Source organism: Bactrocera tryoni, chromosome 1 (assembly GCF_016617805.1).
Source record: "Bactrocera tryoni isolate S06 chromosome 1, CSIRO_BtryS06_freeze2, whole genome shotgun sequence".
Lineage (NCBI taxonomy): Eukaryota > Metazoa > Arthropoda > Insecta > Diptera > Tephritidae > Bactrocera > Bactrocera tryoni.
The window spans coordinates 60,220,932-60,236,549 of NC_052499.1; the positions used below are offsets into that span (position 1 = coordinate 60,220,932).

The following is a 15,618-nucleotide window of genomic DNA, read 5'->3' on the forward strand; positions in this document are numbered from 1 at the left end:
ATCATGCGGCACCCATTTTCTTTTTCTTCAAATGCGACCATTTTTTCGGTGATTTCCTTCTTCAAATGGTCTAATAGTCGCTGTTGATGGTTCTTCCTTTCTTAAGGTAGTCAATCCAAATTTTTCCATGACGCCAATTCGCACAAACTATTAAATATAAACATTATTATTAAGAAGAGAAAACAAAACAAAAGGTTTTTGATGATGGTGATGTATGTATGCATGTACTATGTATTGATGTTTTCCGCATAAAATCAACCATATATACCGATTAGATTTTAAGAATTTATTTGTGCAAAGTTTTATATCGAGATATGATTTATATGTTGTCAAATGAAAACAACTGATCGAACTTAAAATTATATAATTTGGGAACATGGCGAAGAGAACATTTCATTGTAGATGCTTCAAAATGGAACGTGTGAGTACCGTTGTTCGTATTTACAAAAAGTTCTTCAACTTAAGCACATATTTCAATGTATATACCAATATACATATGTACATGTATCAATATAAGGGTGTACAAATGATTCAATTAAGTATGTGCGCAATACTGCATGCGAGAACGTGTTTCGCTTAATCTAAGCACAAGTATAAATTTAAACTATATAACTGTCCGCTAATATAGTTTATAAATAGTGATATAATGGCACCCGAACCCCCGAAATTTGCCTAGAAACAACCCTAACAACACAGTTGATAAGATTTACTATAATTTATGATTGATAAAAACCGAAATCCCATCAATATCACAAAGTACCCTTGAACGCAAATAACTATATACATATACATTAAATGAAGATTAGCAAGAATTGTTATTCTTATTGAAGTATACTGTGGGCAAAAAATAGTTAGACTTTTTAATTTAAAATTTTCTACGTTGTTTTGAGGTCAGTGACATCTGCGCCAAATGACACATCAAGCTAATAATTAGTGATTAGTATAAGCTTGTCTTACTGAAATACATTAAGTACATTTGGTGATTTTTACGATGAGTGAAAACAAAAAAGTTCCATTAAATTTTGTGTGAGAAATAAAATATCGGGTGCTGAAACATGTAGACTGTTAGAGAAGGCCTTCGGTGGTAATTGTGTGTCGCGATCAAGTGCTTTTATTTGGTAAAAATTATTCAAAGAGGGTCGATAACACGTCCAGGATGGCCATCAACATCAACTTGTGATCAACACGTTAATAAAATAAAGGAATTGGTGCTTGAAAATCAACGAATAACAGTCTGAGATCTTACTGGAGTCGTTGGAATATCGGAAGGATCGGTGAAAACCATTTGGACCTAAGAAAAGTGAAAGCACGATTGGCTCCAAAATCCCTAAATTTTTTCGAAATATTGCTTCCCGATTAGCAGGATGTCATGAAAGGTATTATTAATGGCGTTGAGTCTTTGATTTATAGTTACGACCCGGAAACGGACGATCAATCGGCCGAATGTCGTGGCAAAGGTGAGCCGGAAGTGGAAAAAACCACGTGAAAGCAGGTCAAAAATCAAGGTTATGTTAACAGTTTTCTTCTTAATGTTATTAAATATCTTCGAGTATATTAATTATCCAATGTTATGACGCCAAGGATGTTGATAGGAAAAATTTAGCGGGATTCCCTTTGGTTGCCTCAGTACAGTACCAAACCAAGCAAGGACTGTCTAATGATTGATTTTCATTTTTAGGCATTTATTTTTCTTCTAGAAAGACTTACACCTCTACCAGGAATCTCTTATTGATCTTTAAGAAGTTTTGTGCAATCAACCTAGTCATGAAAGGCAAGAGACTTTTTTAAGCATGGAGGTCTAAAACTACTCAGCTACAGAAATGCAACTTTCAACAGCTAAGATTTAAAATACTTTTTAAACAATTGTTACGAAAGAACTGCTAACTGTTCCATTCTATATTTTTTTCTAAGAATATAACACCTAGTATATCTCTACGACACGTAAGTATAGGCAGGCAGACTTATAAGTTTTAAACGGCTAGTGTATTGATGGCGACTTAACCTAGAATCCCATCGAAAATGCCCTTAGGTGAAAAGTAAAATTTTCTTTTTAATTACTGAAAAATGTATGCCTCTCAAAAGGTGGGTATTCTATACACAAGAGGAGTTCTGTCTAATTTTACTAACTCACCTAATGACTCCGTGATATTTGTGATCTCCGAGATGGTTTACCGTGAATTATTTGTATGAGGGCAATAGCCTCGCTTTATCGCAATGGTTTTTAAAACCTCAGAAATAAATTTGAATATCTTGCTAACAGCTTGCTGCTTACTATGTTTCGTTGAAAAATTCGACCAGAAAAGCATTGAGTTTATCAGCACTGAAAACATAGTTTCATTTAAACTCACTACGGTATAGAAACTGTCTTCAGAACCCTACATTTCTGCTCGCTTGTCAAAAAAACTAAAGGCTGAAAACAAAAACAACAGTGGAATTATACACAAATGAGTGTATAGATATCTCATGGATAACTGGTATAAAATATTACTTTTCTTTATTAAGTCAATCTAATTAGTTTATACCAGTTGTTTGTTCGACTTCTCACCCCCATAGATCAGGCGAATCGAATCAAACTAATTTTACTTAAGTTTTAGCAGTTGCTTTAAAGATTTGTCATTCTGCACGGCCGTCTAAGTGATTTATAACATTTGCTTGTTCAATGTGTAACCTTCAAAGTTACTTGAATCAAAGCCGATTAATTTTAAATAATTTATAACAGTTACTTGTTCGGTTTATAACACTCAAAGGTAAGCCGAAACGAGGCAAGCCAATTTTAATTCGACCAGTTGTTCTTCGAATTGTTATTCTCAAAACTTAGACCAACTAAATTCTACTAATTTTAACTAATTTATACGAGTTTCTTACTCTTGTTCCAACTAGTTTTAACTAGTTTATACGAATTCGAATTGTCACTCTCAAAACTTAAGCGAATCGGAGCCAACTAATTCCACTACTAAACTTATACCAGTTGCTCATTCGATTTGCCAATGTTTCCCTATGCGCAAGCAGCTAAATTTAATTAGTACCGCTAGCAGGCATGAAAAAGTTTTGAAGTTTTTCTCTTCAAATCCTATCTCTAGGAATCAGTGAAACAAATTTCAACGGTCAAGTTTAACCAATTATGATAAAACCAACGCGTTAAAGAGCTTAGCAATACATAAGTGGAAGCGATTAACAAATACATAAGTATTTGATTGTTAAGAAATGGTCATTCCAGGACTAAACGCAGCTAAAGTGATTTCTCAACAATGACGGAGACTAAAAGTTGGTTAGTGTCTCAAGTGTATCTTCATATACATATGTAGATACGTATCTACTTATTTTTCATTTGTGCTTGTGATACAAATATAATTATTTCGACGAGTCTATATCAAATAAATAAGCCTTTCATGACACAATTGAACTAAACACTTCTGCAAATGTGAATGAACGTTATTTGCAATAGTGCGAGTGTCATAACAGTAAAATGTATGTCATATAGATAAAAAGACAAAAAAAATCTACAGCAATAAAAATACTAAAATTTGACGCCTCTCAAACGGCCACTCCAAATTGCTATGTACATAAGGCAAATGAGTACTTGAGTATGCATTGGTAGTAGTAGATTACTTAGAACGCTTGTTAACACATTGTTTCTACATCATAGATTAGTTTAAATGAGCCTTTATAAGCATGTTCTAGTAGTGTGTCGTCCAATCAGAAGTCCATTAGATACATTATCGGATCGCTAGTCATAAATTGTTCATATATACTGACATACACGTATTATTCCTACAGAAAGATAAGAAGTCCGAAGTCAACAGCAAGCTTTTAAAAGTCTATAGCTCTCAACCATGCGCAGCATTTCGTTAATTGAGCTGCGGCTGCAAAGATCGCGAAATGTTTTGCAGCAAGTTGCAAGTGTGTGTTATAGTCCTTTTGGCCACATTGGCCCTTATTGGACATTGTGAAGCGGGTGTGTACAGTTTGCCGCCAATAGGCGATGAGAGTCCTTCAGCGCGTTTGATAAATGGTAGAATCGGCACCAGTGGTTCACCGAGAGCTGATCTCGATTATCGGCTACCAAACACCACCGAACCCGTGCACTACGATGTTGAACTGACGACAAATGTGCATAATGGCACGAAGGCTTTCCAGGGCACAGTTAATATTGTTATTAAAGTGATCGAAGATACAACGACAATCGTTTTGCATCAACGACAATTGAGCATTGTTAAAGTGACCATAAAAAATACTGATCTAGTCGATCCCACTGAGGAAACTTTAAATATTTCGTATGAAGAAGAACGCGAATTTCTGAGTCTGACGCCAGCCAATCAAACACTCACCTTCACCAAAGGCAGCAATTGGAACTTAACCATTAGCTACACGGGTGAATTGCGTGAGGACAATGCTGGGTTCTACCTGTCAACCTATACTAGTCTCCAGGGCCAGGAACGGTAAGTGGCCATGTTAAATATTTCATTTTATTCATGCCAGCTGATCACCTCGAATTTACACAGTTATTTGGCAACCACACAATTCGAGTCGACCGATGCACGTCACGCCTTCCCATGCTACGATGAGCCAGCCAAACGTGCCACATTCAGCATTATTCTTCATCATGATCCTTCTTATAATGCTATATCCAACATGCCATTGGACGAAACTCTCAGCACGTAAGTAATTTTTGGTCGCATATTTAGCATAACTATAATATCCTCTTTATTTCGCAAGGCCTGGCTATTCCGTCTTTGAAAAAACTGTAAATATGCCGTCTTATTTGGTCGCGTTCATTGTGTCCGACTTTGAGTATACGGAAGGTGTCTTAAATGCGCGTGCACAACGCATTTACACACGTCCCGGCACTGTGGATGAACAAGAGTTCGCTTTGGTATCTGGTTTATTGCTGCTGCGTCGTCTTGAGGAATACTACGATGTGCAATTCGCACTGCCGAAAATCTATCAAGTTGGTGTGCCCGATTTCGCTGCTGGTGCTATGGAAAACTGGGGTTTGGCTACATATCGCGAAGAGTATATGTTGTACAATACCGAGAACTCGACCACGAGTACACAAACCAATATCGCAACCATTGTTGCGCACGAATACTGTCATCAGTGGTTTGGCAATTTGGTAGCCATCAAGTGGTGGACATATCTTTGGCTTAAAGAAGGTTTTGCCACATTGTTCTCCTGGCAGGCAACAGACGAGGTAAGCGCAAACATTTCAGATAGAATTCACGTAGCATTACTCTAAGCGTGCTTAATTTTACTTCTACTCGTTAGGCTTACCCAGAATGGGATGTGTATCAAATGTTCCTTACTGGCGACTATCAACGTGCACTAACCTCCGATGGTACGGGTCAAATGCCTCCAATGTCGCATTATGTGCAAACACCAGCAGAAATTTCCAGCCGCTACGATTCTATTTCATACTCGAAAGCTGGTTCCGTACTGTATATGTGGCAAAGCGCGTTCCCTAAGAATGTTTTCCGTCAAGGCTTGAATCTCTATTTGACCTCAAAGTAAGTATGAACTGTAAAATGTTTACTATAAATATCTAGCTACATCGCATAATCGGAAACTGCGTATCGAACATACAACTGGTACAAATAACAGACTGGTACCATATAATCAGAAATCAAAAGAATACCTGCAAGTTATAAAACTTAAGTGAGTTACTCACGTGCGGATTACTAATTTCACATATTAAATTCTTGAAAAGACAGCAGCAGCCAGAAGAAGCGACTATATCGATACTAAAACTTACCGATCTAAACGTGGTTAGATTACCGAAATAACAGCGCTTAGCCGAATAAAATCCGGGTCAATTCCGGTGCGTAGAAACGGCTGTTGTGGGAATTGGCGTGCAATGAGTCTCGTTTCTTGGACCTTCCGTTAGATGACATGGACGACAACTTGTCTAACACTTACCATCCTAACGGAGGCTAGGTACCCGTTAGAACAACGACAACAACTATGTCGATACTACAACGACCATTCGTTCCCGCGACAGTCGTGTCTACATAACCCCGACAGACCCGGATTTTTATCCGATTGAATATTCTGCTGCTATAAACGATCAAAAATTTCAATTTTCGAATTTACTTTCGAAAAACGGTTTTACTTAGAAATTGAACTCTCAAAAAAACTTCTTTATCCAGTACAGTCGAATGATGACTATACATAGTTTCCCCCATAGTTTTTTTTAAGTTTGAGATTCCACGATCTTTTAAACACATTTTTATTTGTTGATTTCATAATAATAATATAAATATGTAAAACAAACTCCTTATATTGTATATAATACTCATTATTTAACAGCCAATTCAGTGCCGCTGATGAGGAGCAACTTTTCGAATCGCTCGGCATTGCAGCCGGTGCCAATAACGTACCGATTCCAGCCACAATGCAAAATATGTTTGGTAGTTGGTCTCGTCAATCCACCTATCCGCTGCTGACCGTTACACGTAATTACAACAACAAATCGTTCACCGTACAGCAGGAAGCCTTCTACGACGATACGAACACCAAATCGGATCAAACTTGGTACATACCCTTTAACTATGCACACAAAGCGAATCCGGATCATCGTAATACCACCGCTTCGCATTTCTTATTGAATATCAAAGAGATCGCAATCCAAGACAATGATTTGGCAGCCGATGACTGGCTGCTACTGAACAAACAATCTACCGGTTTTTATCGCATCAATTATGATGAACAAAATTGGAAACTACTTAGTGAAGCGCTACAAACACAAACTTTCAAATTCGATCCACGTAATCGTGCACAGCTTATTTTTGATGCCTACAAGTTCAGTTCGACTGGACGCCTTAGCCAGGATATCTTCTTGAATTTACTACAATACCTGCCGAATGAAGATCAATATGCGCCATGGACAACAGTCTACTCCGTAATTGTTACTTTCAATACTTACCTGAATGGTGATGCGGATTATAAAAATTTCCAATTATTTATTGGTGAATTGGTTTCGAATATCTATGAAAAATTGGGTATCAATGACGTAAGCGGCGAACATCATCTCACTAAATCCATACGTAATATCGCCATTAATCTTGCCTGTATGGCTGGCATTGAGAGCTGTCTTCAAGAGACCAATAACAAATTGAAAGAATTCGTTAATAATAATATTGCAATCGAACCAAATCTACAACTGCAAATCTATTGTAACGGTCTAAAGCAATCCGGCGATGCCGAATTCAATTTCGTCTATAATCGATTAATGGATTCCGATGATCAGGCATTGCGTCGTACGCTCATCACATCGTTGGGTTGCTCGACAACCGAATCACAATTGAAAAGCTTCGTGGAGAGCTCAATTGATGAGTCCGCCGGGTGGCGTGTACAAGAGCGCATCACAATACTTAGTGCAGCATATTCGGCCAGCAGTGTTGGACTTAGTGTAAGCATTGATTTTCTCAGCGAAAATTGGGAGGCTTACGGCAATTTGACGTCAGGTTTCGGCGGTGAGAATCCACTCAATACAGCTATGGTAGGCATGGCCGCATACGTGGTCAATGAGGAACAGCAAGCCAAAGTGAGTATGAATTGGCCAAATAAAATATATATATATATTGAAAAATACTAAAATTACATGGAATTATCAATAAATAATTATTTTATTTTTTTTTTAGTATTTCGCCTTGGTGGATAAGGTTAAGGGCAGCAATAAGGTGCAATCCAATTTGGAGGATGTCGTCAAGGCTCGCGTGCAGACTAATTTCGACTGGTTGAACAACAATCGTGCTCCGATTATGTCCTGGGTGAATGCCAATGTCGTTAAATCTGGCAGCGCGACGCTCAGCGCATCATTGGCAACGCTGTTCACAGCGTTCACCGTTGTGTTGGCACGTTATTTTTAAAATGTTAGTTTAATAACTTGAAATATGTAGATTTGTGCATAATTGGCAACTCTTGGAACAGAATTTGTCTGATTGAAACTAGTTTGTAAATAAGATATTAAATAATAATAAATAAATTTTTACACACAAAACATTTTTTTTAACTTTAAGTATGCTAGAGTGGCTTAGGTGAATCCTACGTTAGAAATAAATATCTTATTGGTTGAAAAGTCGCTGCAAAGTCAGTCGTACGCTTCATAAACAAATATTGTCATATTATAAACGTACATATACTAATAATAAATGATCAAATTAAGCGTGAGAACTGCTCGTCAAAGTTCATTAATGCTCGTAAATGATGCAGCATTCTTTGTAGCAACACACGTGAAACCTCACACGCCACACAATTTACAACTAACGGTTACCATAAAATGTCTTATCAATGAATGATAATATGTACTCTCATTAACTTGGCAGAAATAATACAAAAACAAAAAATTAAACAAAATTTATTGGCCTACCAAATGACACTATAAAAATCATTTATTGTTTTACGACGGCCACAGAGTACACACACGCAATATTTGCAGTTCACTGTTAGCCTGTAGAGCTGACGACACTACTTTCAATAATTATTATTATAAATTTGGTAATAAATATTCAATTCTTATCAACTAAATTCGTAATAACTAAGAACCCTATCTAGAGCATTAAAAATCTAATAATGAACTCGTGATAATTGTAAATTCATTTGTATTCGATATTTCGTTTAGTTTTTATTACAACCTTAAATTTATGAGATTGTGTTCTTTTTGACGATTTATGAAGGTTAAGACTATCTTTCCGCTTATAGTTTATAAACACTAGGGGAGTTCGATAAGTCAGTACTTTTCAAAGTAAACAAAAATAAATTTAGTAACAGGCAGTTCTATTAATTTTTCTAAGCGTTTATCTCAGGATATCTCAAGCTTATCAAACTTTTTTAACACTTTTATACCTACGCAATGTGCTCATTTAACGGTTTTTTGTGAGACCTAATACTAATGGATAAAAATATTAAGTTATATTTATCAAAATCTTCCGTTTAACACAACTAAGTGACTTTAGGAGACCTTATGTCTGTGTAACTGGCGATACCCTCAGTTAGATTTGACATATCTTGATATGCCATAAGAGCTTTGAGAATATTTATTTTAAAAATCAAAGCGACTTGTTTGACGCTAATAATTTTGATCTAATCCACGCCCCAACGGGCGCTAACTTTCTAACATTGACGTTCAGTTATATTAAATATAGCGATAAATATGTCGAAGCAGACTCAAATGGGCGTAGCAACACACATTTTCAGAAAATATAAATCTCACAAATTTCGTGGCCGGGTATTTCTTTTTCAATGAGCCAATATTTTTTTCGTGGTTGGTCTTTTCGAAAGTTGTTACTTGATTTATACTCAAGTTGGTTCAGCGTTTCATAATAAAAATAAGTACTTGCTACGGAACAACAATTGCAGATCGTGCAATTTTATAATCAAAACAATGGTTCGGTTCAGCGTCTGTTCACCAGAGGTGTGGCTGCGAGCGGGCCTCGGTCTTGAAACAAGCGGTTCGCTATATAAATGTGTATAAACGTTTATACTACTCGCCTAGCGAGGTTGTGCGCTGTGCTTGGACAACTGCCTCCGGCAGGATGTAATATTTGTGTTTTAACGCCAGGGTGGACAAAGAAGGCATCGTTGATACAACAGTTGAAAAATTTAGTATCCAAAGGGAAACCACTCCAAACTAATGGAAAGTTTCAAGACCAGAGCATACTCTTGTAGGTCCCAAAGAGGTGACGTAGTGACTGATGTCCTGAAGTTATGGAGGGAACACTTCCCAAGGGCCGATGGATTACCGGCCAAGCTAGTCAAATATGGCAGCAAAGAACTGACAATCATGCATGCATCGGCTTTTTTGCAAGATATGGTAGGATGAAAGCATGCCCGATGATTGGAACCTAAGTGTGATCTGTCTAATCCACAAAATACCTTCGCTACACTGTTCCCTGGAGAAACCCGAAGCATACTCCAATGTTTCATACGACAACGGCGTTAAATGGAAACGATTTTGGTGATAATACGAAAGCCAAGTACGACTGGACATGAAGCACAGCTTCAGAGCCTTGCATGCGTATGCGAAAGAGCTTCACTGGACGTGAGCCTAAATAACGTGTACGCGTGTCAGCTAAATCGCCAGACACTCAATCAGCCCCAATTATGGTGGGATAAACCTTCTTAAAATCGCATATAAGGTCTTAACGAGCGTAGTATGTGAATTGGACCGTTTCAGGGTGGCTTTGGACCTGGAAAGTCTACTAAGGTCCAAATTTTCACCATGCGTCAAATCTTGGAAAATACCCATGAAAGGAAGATCGACACTCACCACCTCTTCGTTGATTTCAATACTGCCTCTGTGCCGCTATGTCTAAACTTGATATCCCCGCAAAACTAATGCAGATGTGTACAGCGAATGAAGAGACAGCGGCTGCGCTGGCTAGGTCAGGTTGTCCGGGTGAAAGAGCACACGCAAGGTGCTCGATTCAATATCAGTTCAGGTTTTCGATTCAATATCAGTCAAGACGATTAATACAAGAACCTTGAATAATAATATTCAGCACTTCACAGCTGACATACGGCCCCAATGGTTAAAAAAAGTTATAGAAAATTGAGCTTCACGGCTGGAATTTGTCCGTGCCAGCTGCGACTCTCATTTGCCCAAAATTATCTTTAAAATAAAAAAATCCATCCGTCCGTGCAAGCTGTAACTTGAGTAAAATTTGAGATATCTCGATGAAGCTTGGTATTTCTTATTTCAAACAAGGTTCGACTTTGTAGATGGGCGTAATCGGACTAACCGATTACATATAAAGTGCCATAACTAAACACTAAATTAAGATATAAAACTGTAATTTGGTACAGGGGATCGCAGTGCTCTATGACCGTGTGTTTGTAATTGAAATGTTCCTAAACGGCTGGACCGATTTTGATGAAATTTTTTGTGTGTGTTCAAGGAGATTCGAGAATGGTTTAGATTCACAATTTGGTTTACTGAAAAATGTTAAGCTACAAACAAGCACTAAGCTACAACAACCAAATTTGGTGAGTACAAATCTTATAAGAACTTCTACCGACAATGTGAAAATGGATGAAATCGGAGTATGAGCCCGCACACTCCCAATATAACGGTGGCACCGCCTACTTTTTGGTAAAATCCCATATCTGGAGACCCGAGCAACCAATTTCGACAAAATTTAGTGTGTGACATTCTTTTTACATTCTTATGACACAGTGCGAAAATGAACGAACTCGGACAACGGCCACGCCTGCTTCCCATATAACCTATCTTTAAATTCCACTTAATCCGTTCAGTTTCCAGTACACAAATCAAGATGAAATTAATATAACGGAATAAAACTTTGCACGAATAATGTCTTTAGTGTGTGCCAACTTATGACCAAAAAATGTTTAAAACCAATAAAAATTGTTCACGCGCCTAGGTACCGTATATTTAGACCCCGGTACCTATAGTTGACTTTTGATCGAAAATGTCGGTCAGTGTGTGATATATATAACTGAAATATATAGTATGTCTGTATGTCAAAAATGTGTTGAATCGGACCAATACTTCCCTTATCCCCTTGCACAGCATATATCGGCCAATATGTACATAAGTTATCCCAATGAAAATAAAAGAGCGTGTTTTACTCATAACAGTATATCTTTGTGCCTAAAATAGATAAATTTGAGCGAAAACTTGACCCAGCGCCTAGATAACTTTTATCAGGATTTTAGAATACCCGGCTGACTTTATGCTATATGATTGGTTTTACCCCTTAAAGTATTTCCCTGGCTTTGATTGTTGCAAGTTGCAAGAGCATAAAATATTCGGTTTCACCTGAACTTTAAGGAAGGGCTAAGTTTCCATATATTATATACATATGTACATATATGGTTTCTTAAGGAAATTGTCTGGACTTATTTCCTTGAAAATACTGTAGTTTGGTCCAATAAAAATATGACATGGTTCCAGATCTATAGCTAAATCTTCTGACCGTGTGTTTGTAATTGAACTGCTCCTAAACGGCTGGACCGTTTTTGATGAAATTTTTTGTGTGTGTTCAAGGAGATTCGAGAATAGTTTAGATTTACAATTTGGTTTACTGAAAAATGTTTTTTTAAATTAATTTTTCATTCGTAATCAATTGCTAATTTTGGAATGTTTGACCGATAGACCGATCGACTGCGCTATGTTGCAGTATCCAATATTCAAACCTTAAATTGGCGTAAACGTGCAATAAACAAAACGACGCCAAAGTAAAAGGCGACATCTGTAGACAAGTTTTCATAACGTGGACAAAGTTGTTCGCTCTTAAGTAATAAATTGGGTGATTCAATACATCTATGGGTAGCTATAACATTTTTTTCATACCTGCTAATTATTGGAGGGCTACCTTGAAAGGCAATTTAAAATTGCCATAGATCTGGCATAAAAAAATAGCGGCATAACTGAAGTGTTCATAAAAAGGTCTATTAAAATTTGAGATATACAGAAATCTTTTCGAAGCATTGCAAGACTGATGCCACAACCTTGCAGCCGATTTTTTTGTCTTTCCACGCTTGAGAAATATGCATATCGATTGGACTCGATTGTTTTCACTGATGCACAGCCCAAATTAAATAGTATTTTTACCCCAAAAACCAATTCTTTCTTAATGCACGAAATGCTTTTTGACTCATTTTTGTTGCTTCACCAAAAATGCGATTATTCCTTAACTAATACTTATAATCTAACTAATAGAAATGATATAGATGGTATTAGTATAGTATTGAATCAGCCACAGTAAAACATGGGCGGGTCCTCCAGTATCATATATGTATGTGTCTTTAGCTTGAAGTTTAGGAAACACCTGAAAATATTTCACACACTTTTAATGTCTACAAAATTCACTCAAATTTCAAGCTCAACTAATTATTTCGAATAAATAAATAATACTTGTGAGCATATTAAATGGCACATAGCACTTAATATTTGCATGCATACGCTAATTAAATTGAAATTGCTTGTGAAATTGAAAAAAAGCAATCAAATGGTGATAATTTACAAGTATTTACAGTATTTATTGTTTGTGTAATAATAACAGTTTTCGATTGGTCATTTCTCTACTCTATATGTTCAACTGTTTTACTACGAAATTTGTATGTGAGAGCAATAGCAAAGGTGACTAGTTGTACTCAACAGAAGAGAGTTTATGAATATATATGTACATATATGTAAGTAATTACAATGGGAGTATGATTTATTATTTCGTTTGAATATTATATATTGGGTCATTCACTAAGTAATTTCGTTTGAAACCAACAGTTGATCTTATTGAATTTTTTTGCAGCCAAAATCACACTTAAACGCTTTAACGCTTTTTTGTAAAATTTTTCGTAAATTTGTTGCAACAATTTTTATTTGTTGTCTTATCGAAGATGAAAGCTCGAAAGCAGCATTTTCGGCAGACTTTTCTGTTTTACTATCAAAAGCGTAAAAATGCAGTTCAAGCAAGGCGAAAATCATGTGTTGTGTACGGAGGAGATACTATATTTAACCGAACGCCAATGCGGTTAAAATGCTCTTAAAAAATGTTATGTTGTATGTTTGGTGAGATTTCAAAGAGATCGTTTATTTTAAGATTTTTCTTGACAGTGCCACAATTAATTCTAAAGTGTATTGCGATCAGCTGTAACCAAATTGAGTGATACGCGCAAAGAGAAGGAGAAAATGTGTAGTGCGCCACCAGGATAATGCGTGATCTCTTACAAGTTTGATCACTCACCAAAAGTTATTGCAGCTAGAATGGGTTGTGCTATCACACCCACCATATTCTCTAGACTTGGCACCTTTAGACTATTCTGTTACTTCTTACGGTCTTTACAAAATTTGGGACAGCAGAATCTTAACCTCAAATCAGAACGTCAAAACAACTTGAAGCAGTTTTTTACCTGCAGAGGTAAACGATTTAATGATATTGCAATCAATCTCTTGTCCGAAAGGTGGCAAAAGATATTGAATTAAAAAGGGAGAATATATGATTTCATAAAATGTTTTACATAATAAAACAATCGTGTTTGAATTGCACTAAAAAAACAAGTAAGGAAGGGCAAAGTTCGGGTGTCACCGAACATTTTATAATCTCGCATGATAAAGTGATAATCGAGATTTCATTATTCGTCATTTACATATTTTTCAAATACCGTATTTGTGTAAAGTTTTGTTCCGCTATCATCATTGGTTCCTAATGTATATATTATACAGAAAAGGCATCAGATGGAATTCAAAATAGCGTGATATTGGAAGAAGGCGTGGTTGTGAACCGATTTCACCCATATTTCGTACATGTCATCAGGGTGTTAAGAAAATATTATATACCGAATTTCATTGAAATCGGTAGAGTAGTTCCTGAGATATGGTTTTTGGTCCCTATATCTGACTCTTTTAGTTTTAGGACTTACAAACAACCGTTATGTGAACAAAACTATAATACTCTTCTTAGCAACTTTGTTGCGAGAATATAATTAAATTACTTAGTGAACAACCCAATATACCGGTATATTTAATTTATGCATTATTTTCAGATCGTGAATGCTTGGCGCATCGACAACAAATAGTTGATGCCTTTAATTTGTCAAGAATTAGAGAGTAGTCAACCGAACAAATTATGCCAGCTGCTCAAAAAGGCTGGAAACAGCTGCAGTCCAACCTTTAATGTTCCCTCGCTTGAGCAGTAATATGATTCTTCTGTCTTTTGTGAAACCTGAAAACCTGATTAAAAGTAAGTCCTTGCTGACAAATATTATTTATTTCAAGTCATATGTTTTTAGAGTTAAAAAAATATATATTATTTGTTATGGGTTTAGGGGTTTCAACAATTGATTTTTTATTATCTTATTAAATTCTGCAATCTCTCGAATATTACCCTAAACTTTCTAGTTGATTTCAGTAATAGTTTCGGAGATACAGACTTGAAAACATGTGCGTTCGAGGCTAGCTAGGCTAAGTGCGCCGTCTTTAAACGTGTTTTACAAGGTTTCTTGAGAACTACTCAATCGATCTTCATGAAATTTTTCACAGGTCTTTGCGATAGAATTCTTGGACGAAGGATTTTTATTTCGATTACAACTATTTAAAAAAAAAAATATCGAGAAATGCTCACTGAAATTTTAGTTTTTTTTTGTAAAAATGTCTACCCTAAACCAATTTTCAGTTATTTTCTTTCGTCCAAATTCTAAGTTAAGCTTTTTACTAAAACATGTTTTTTCACTTTAGATAATCATCTAAGGAGTTGTCCTGCCAACTGGAAATGGCGTCGCAATTGCCGAGTTTGGAATATGTTTTTCTAAAAATTTCAGATATTTTTAAAGAATTAAAACAAATTAACAAAATTTTAATTGCAAATTTTTTTTAGAAAAAAACATGAAAAAATTGCTTATATATACATGCAAATAAATATTTATAATTATTTTACAAAAGAAAAATATTTTTAAGTATCATACGTATGTACTATATATATTTTTTACCACCCTAATGCATTTACATCAAAACCAATTTTTTCCTCTTACCATTTTCTCTCTAATTTATTCAAGTTTTTTTCAATCGTTCTTACGAATATGGAAGATAAAGAATAAAGTGATACTACTCTATTTCATCGCTAGAAGTGATGCAGTTATGCATATCGTTATCACATATTTGTA

At 36.0% G+C, this 15,618-nt stretch overlaps 1 protein-coding gene across 1 annotated transcript; it reads left to right on the plus strand.

The window, feature by feature from the left end:
* Positions 1–3,833: 3,833 nt before the first annotated feature.
* LOC120766239 (aminopeptidase N-like) lies at positions 3,834–7,987 on the plus strand. The gene is made up of 6 exons (XM_040091621.1): positions 3,834–4,439; positions 4,503–4,658; positions 4,717–5,191; positions 5,266–5,504; positions 6,304–7,540; positions 7,638–7,987. Exons 1-6 carry the CDS (start codon positions 3,880–3,882, stop codon positions 7,863–7,865), a joined length of 2,895 nt encoding a protein of 964 aa, XP_039947555.1. The 5' UTR covers positions 3,834–3,879; the 3' UTR covers positions 7,866–7,987.
* The last annotated feature ends 7,631 nt before the right edge of the window (positions 7,988–15,618 follow it).